The following is a 6,210-nucleotide window of genomic DNA, read 5'->3' on the forward strand; positions in this document are numbered from 1 at the left end:
ACTTGAAGGTTGCCGGTGTATTTCTCTGTTCACAGCCAGCTCGACATTCCACTTCCGTATGTTCGGCAACCACGACTTCTTTCGGCGTCCAGTACTTAATTCTCAATAAATAACAACCAACTTATGGAAAATTAGTAGCTTTATAAGCCTATTATTTCTGAACATGACGTCATTGATTAAAATGCACAACATTATTTCAATTTATTTGCAGTTTGCACAGCGAAGAATATTATTGCTAGGTACTTGGTAATGCTCAGTATGTTTTTAACAGGCTTTTATACAAACCGTATACTGTAGGTATCCATAAAACAACAAAAGAGATAGAATTCATATCTGAGTGTAAATCACGTAAATTAAGAGCAATATAGGATAGTCGAAAATACGAGTAATTGAAAACCTTGAAAACCAACATTACTTTTGTGACTATGACACTTACAAAGTTTTCCCATGATCATTACTTTAAATGAAACACCAAATCACAATGACATCAATATAATTGCGACCAACCTTCTATAACTAAACAAAATAAAAGCAAAAAGTTGACATTCTTAAAACATTATTCTGTAATGACTTTACTGTATAGCATTTTCAGTTTACGCATGCTTCTGTTCGAGGTCTGCCATTTTTTCTTTATGACGGCGGATGGCGTCCTCATGACGTTTGATCTGATCTTCATGGAAGGAAATCTCTTTGCCCAAGTGATTCTTCAGGTTGGAGAGCTGTTCCTTTTGCTGAAAATAAAGGAGGAAATGTTAGTGTCGTTAATCTGGGCATATTTCTCTTGTTAATGGCCAGCTGCATCCAATCAACATTTACTTTTATTATGAAGCTGAAATTTTCATTTGCTTGAACATGCTGATCTCAGGAACCATTGGACTGTTTTGTAAATATCTTGCAGTGTGAGATGGCCCACTTCTCAAGGAAAGCTAGTCTACTTTTTATCCAGGAGCTCAGACAAGAACCCCACGGGATATGGGTGATAGCGCTGGCAGAAGCTAGTTTCTAAAAAACTAGTTACTCATTTAGCCAGCCTCACACAGCATACATGGTTGCTTCTATACACAACGTATGTTACATTCTGTAGCCTAACTTCACTCAAGAAGTGTAAAGTAAAAAGTATATACCTTTCTGTAGAAGTACTCCTCTTCCCTGGCTGCCTCCATTTTACCGAAAGCACCGCCAGCCTCGCGGATGGAGCCACCACCGCCGCCACCTTTGCCGGCTCCGGATCCAGGTTCGCCGCTGTACATTCTGAAATCAGTTTCAAGATAGTTAAGTATACTGATGGTATATTATGCTTGGTTAAAGCATTAGGCCTAAAGAAATACATTAACCAAATCTTAAGAAATATATTTCACATTTGCTATACAATAAGTCAGGTCATAATTATTTTTCTGTTCTGGCAACTAATAGTAATATGCATCAGAACTATTTTTACACCTGACTAATCGGTACAATGCATGATGAAATTGTAGTGCAATAATAAGAAGACAGATATGCTGTATATCGGGTGTGTCGTTCATAGTCACATTAAATGAAATGCGTTAATATACTGGTTATGTTATGGTATCGTTAATATATGTCAATTAACACAAAGGAAAAATAAAAATACACAAAAATAAAAAAATGAATTTTTCAAACAAATTAAATAGAATAAAAATGTGCGAAAATTAGAACACCATATACATGTCAGTCATAACAAACAATAGAAATTCTCCCTTGAAAACTGACAGACGTCAACTGATCAAAACATTCAATACTCCTAACATTATCTCTGCTTTACACATGATGTTGTAAATTATGAAAACGAAAAATGACTCCTGCAGCTAAACCACTGAATGAATGGATTAGGTTATTTTTTTTACAATTCACCATAGAATATCATAAAGTATATGTGATAGGATTTAATGTGATTAGGTACGACACACCCTGTATTGTTCTGACAATAGTAATCTTAACCTGTCATGGTATGTATGAGTGTGTGGGGTGGCTTTGAGCAAAAATGTGGATAGATAAGGCTGACAACCAAGGAACAACCAAAGGACAACAATATATCCAACGTTGATGGATTGTGTGAAAGATGTCATGGCTGGAAAGATTTTTAATTGTGTAATGACTGCAGATAAAAAAGCATGAAAGTAGATGACACGCTGCGCTTACCACAAATAGAATTGGCATAAGAGCAGTATGATGAGTTGCCTGTCTATCTTGTAAACTCGTAAACAAAATAAGGATGATCTACTAGAATTACTATTACAATGTTTCTCTTGCATTTCTGTATGCACTTTTTACAAATAATCAATTGTTTAAACACAATTTAATTTTCATAAGCATTGCGAGTCTAAAACAATGGAGTATTTAAATTGTTTAAACACAATTTAATTTTCATAAGCATTGCGAGTCTAAAACAATGGAGTATTTAAATTATTCAATTTTATATGTGATGCCTATTTGTTTCCAGTACATGCACACAATGAAAAAAAACTATTAAATGACATTTTATAGCTGGAACAATAGAGAAATCGAATGATTATTTAGGTAGGCAGTGATATTAGGTCAAAGGATCACCTTAGTTTTTAGTTTTTTTAACCTTAAATTCTAGATTTTTCATGTGTACCTAATAAAAACTCCTTTATTGATTGTGACAGCTATCTATGTAAACAATATCTCAGATGACAGTAGTAAAAGGATGAGTTTGACATTGAAATGAGCAAAACTACACCCCCAACGTGACCTTGACCATGAAATTTACCTTAAAAAGTTGACAGGAATACAATAATTAGTTAGAAATTATAACTCAACCACTACTACGACGTAGAAACGAAAATTGTAAACACTGCGTAGAACGAGCATCGATTGGCAGTTTATATACTACGGCTGACTAAGGGTCAGAGACACCTTTGTCATGCAACCTATAAATAGAATTAAAAACAGAACATTGATATGTCAATGACGTGGAGATCAATCATGATCCAATGTGCATCTCGCCAAATTAAGATTAGTGGAAATCTATTTCTAGTACCCACTAAAAATTGAGTGCAAAGTGGTATCTAAAGATTGCGTAACTGGACATGCCGGTATAGAATCCTCACCTTACGCTAACGATAGCCCGCGACAGAGCAGTCCTCGTTTTCGGAATGAAACTCATGATTTAAAGTTACGGTTTACTTAAAACTAACAATTTTGTTCGAATTCTGCAAGATAAGTACTGACTGAATTAAAAGTTTCTCGATTGTGGTAGCAAAATATGACAGATTTTGGTAGATATTTCAAACCAAAGATAACTAAGACTTTTTTTGGTGGAACAAATATTTGGCTTTTGAGTATTATAAAGTTTTAGTTTACCCATGTTAACCAAAAAGTTGATTTGTAATTATCCAATAATTAATAAACACTAGTGCCCAACCGAAGATTAGGGTGGATAATGTATACTATGTTTGTAAACTCATGTCGTAATCCTCGTTTGTCTGATGGTCAGAAGTGACTATTTGATTTCGATCTCTAGGACATGGTTGTTCTAGAATTAGAATTTATCTAGAGATAAATGGGAGAGATGTTCACCTACCAGAAAAAGCGCCCGATCCGATAGTATATTTGGTATTAGGAAAAGAAATAAATAAAAGATAATTATATTTTAAGTAGAAAATAAGATAAATTCTTCTCCCCCTTCAGAAAGAAAAAAATATTTAGACTTAAAGGGAAAGATACCTCTGAAATCTTACCATTCATTTCACAAATTAGTTGACAGATATTTGAATGATAATAAAAATGTGTAAATGTTGATTGAACTTTTTAAAGAACAATGCGCGCAATAATATGAACATCGCAGCAATATTACAATCCAAGTTTTTTTTGCTAATTTAGCTTTCAAGTTACAATTACATATAAATGAAAACTTTAATAATTTGATTTTGAACCTTGGACCGTAAAGCTACGTGACTTCTGGTATGTGGGTTAAAATAGATGCACTGCCATTTACTGATTTCGGAACAAAGTCTTTTAATCTTTAAGATATAATATTGTGAAGTTAGAATAATAATAAACTAATTAGTGAACATTGCTTTTGCCTTTGTTTCCATTTAGTTCAAATACAAGATTTAAATTGCAGACTACTATACAATTAAAAAGAAAATATAATATCGTAACAATGCCTGTACCATAGACAAGCAGCCAAAAGGGCGGGAATTTTTAAAGGGACTGAAATCTGATCAGCACTATGACTATAGCAAAAACCAATAACTGGATAATTTACAACAAACTGATTCTATATTGTTTCACATTGGAGTAGGTAATTAACTTAGTTTATAGACAGTGCAAAACTTACGCCATTTCTTGCTTTTTCACCCAGAGCACATGCTTCAGCTTTTGCTCTGCAATAATTTTGTTAAGTTCAGCCGTCTCTCTCATAGCTCTCATGACTTGACGTTCTTCTTTTAGTGACTCCATCTTCATCTGCTTTTCTGCTGCAGTGAACCTTAAAACATAAAAATAAAATTAGTATTAACATATTAAAGAGCCATTAGAAAAAAAAAAACTACTGAATGCTTAATATGGAAACTTACTTGAAATACTCCTGTAGTTCCCTGTGAAATGGGTTAATCATTTTACAAGCTTCTTCCACATTCTCATAAGGTTTATCAGTCATGGCCGAGACTGATCTCATGTTGCAATTAATTTTATTCTGAATATTTTCATCAGGCGTCTCAAAATCATTTGTTTCAGAGATTTGCTCAGAGACTGAAGATGAAGACGACTCCAACTGGCTTGTACTGTTAGTTTTATCTTGTGGCATATCAGAATCCATTGATACAGTAGTGGTATTGTTGATGCCACTGCAACTTGGCTGGTTAATTTCCCTGAAACAATAAAAATGATATAGATTGATGTAAGTATAGTGCCTTTTAAATTCAAAATTAAAAATACTATGCTAGTGCATTAATGCATATTAGTGATCTTATTAAAAGTAGGTATTATATATCTTTTAAAACAAGAAAACTAAAGACCATAACAAATAATTTTAAATCCTCTTTTAAAATTGAATATTAGTTGTTGTTCAGTAACATATGTGAACTAAAGATACATAAAACAATAAAAAAGTAATGAATATCCACAGCTAACAAAGTGAACTTACTCATCAATACATTCTGCCTTGATTTCAATGTTTGTTGTGATTGAAGTATCATTTAAATTTTCATTTTCTCCCTTCAAAACACCATCTTTCACTAACTCAAGTAAATTACAAACTTCTAAGGATAGTCTAGAATAATTTTGCAGTTGAGGTCCGTTAAGTGCTATTTCTTCGCGGGCTATTCGTTTCATATTCTGCCACTGAGTCTTCACTTTCTTTATGGAACTACCAGTAAACTTACAACCAAATTTTGCAGAAAGCTCACGTAGTATTTCATTCCATGCTACGTCCTTTTCTTCGTAATGGTTTGGACCATTATTAGTTTTAGTTACCACCACTTCCTTGCGTTCCTTAATTAACTCCAGTAGGTACCGTTTTTCTTCAAGTGACCAGTTAGGGGTTCTTAGTCTTCGGTTGTTATTTAGCTTTATAATCCTTCCCATTTTCTGTGTCGCGTCTACAGGAACGTGGTTTATCTTTTGCAACGATTTGTTGCAAACGATGCACTCGACGTCCAAAATTATAGGTTTCCACATTTAAAAACAAATGATCGGCGAAAAACGAGTGAATACTTTGACAAGCTATAGACAGCGCTACTAATTGTGCACTGTTTAAAAACCTATTTTGGAATGAAGTTTGTAATGGACTGTTTTTGAATCATAGAACCAGTGTGAAATAAATGAATTAAAAATATTTTCAATGAGGCGATGCTTTATTGCAAGCCCAGGCATTTTAATAGATTGGTTTTCTTATATGTACGGATACGTAACTGACTGGCCGTTAACACAGCGCGAAACTTAAAATCTCGTGTAAAATCTTACAAGTTTTTGATTTTATTTGATTCCGAAATACAAGAAATATGTATTGAGCTTAAGAAATAAAGCTGTTTTTGACATAAATGGCCACATTCAAATACTAAGTTTGATCAAGTAGGTGCGTTAAACTAATACCTACATGGTTAGTTTCGTTAACGTCAAAATGATTGATGTTTTAATTAATGTTGTTTATTTTACAAACGGCCCCTTTTATTTAATTTAAACCTCTAGTAATAGTGTTTTCCAGTAGACAATATTTTGAATAGA

General features: G+C 33.4%; 2 protein-coding genes across 2 annotated transcripts; both read right to left on the reverse strand.

The window, feature by feature from the left end:
• Positions 1-476: 476 nt before the first annotated feature.
• Positions 477-3,272, reverse strand: LOC124633575 (ATPase inhibitor mai-2, mitochondrial-like). The gene is made up of 3 exons (XM_047168863.1): positions 3,093-3,272; positions 1,125-1,251; positions 477-731 (listed from the first exon to the last, which is right to left on the reverse strand). The coding sequence occupies exons 1-3, from the start codon at positions 3,146-3,148 to the stop codon at positions 594-596; spliced, it is 321 nt and encodes a 106-aa protein (XP_047024819.1). The 5' UTR covers positions 3,149-3,272; the 3' UTR covers positions 477-593.
• Positions 3,273-4,320: 1,048 nt separating this feature from the next.
• On the reverse strand, positions 4,321-6,058 carry LOC124646034. Its single transcript, XM_047186055.1, has 3 exons — positions 5,132-6,058; positions 4,563-4,856; positions 4,321-4,474 (listed from the first exon to the last, which is right to left on the reverse strand). Exons 1-3 carry the CDS (start codon positions 5,662-5,664, stop codon positions 4,321-4,323), a joined length of 981 nt encoding a protein of 326 aa, XP_047042011.1. The 5' UTR covers positions 5,665-6,058.
• Positions 6,059-6,210: the final 152 nt, after the last annotated feature.

This window comes from Helicoverpa zea, chromosome 1, assembly GCF_022581195.2.
Source record: "Helicoverpa zea isolate HzStark_Cry1AcR chromosome 1, ilHelZeax1.1, whole genome shotgun sequence".
Taxonomy (NCBI): Eukaryota; Metazoa; Arthropoda; class Insecta; order Lepidoptera; family Noctuidae; genus Helicoverpa; species Helicoverpa zea.

Excerpts from the sequence above, each read along its gene's own strand:
- LOC124646034 (XM_047186055.1), bottom strand. The coding sequence starts at position 5,664 with ATGTGGAAACCTATAATTTTGGACGTCGAGTGCATCGTTTGCAACAAA. Across the intron at positions 4,857-5,131 it reads AAGGCAGAATGTATTGATGA|GGAAATTAACCAGCCAAGTT; the intron begins GTAAGTTCACTT and ends TTATTGTTTCAG. Across the intron at positions 4,475-4,562 it reads GAACTACAGGAGTATTTCAA|GTTCACTGCAGCAGAAAAGC; the intron begins GTAAGTTTCCAT and ends TTATGTTTTAAG.
- LOC124633575 (XM_047168863.1), bottom strand. The coding sequence starts at position 3,148 with ATGAGTTTCATTCCGAAAACGAGGACTGCTCTGTCGCGGGCTATCGTT. Across the intron at positions 1,252-3,092 it reads CGGGCTATCGTTAGCGTAAG|AATGTACAGCGGCGAACCTG; the intron begins GTGAGGATTCTA and ends AACTGATTTCAG. Across the intron at positions 732-1,124 it reads AGGAGTACTTCTACAGAAAG|CAAAAGGAACAGCTCTCCAA; the intron begins GTATATACTTTT and ends CTTTATTTTCAG.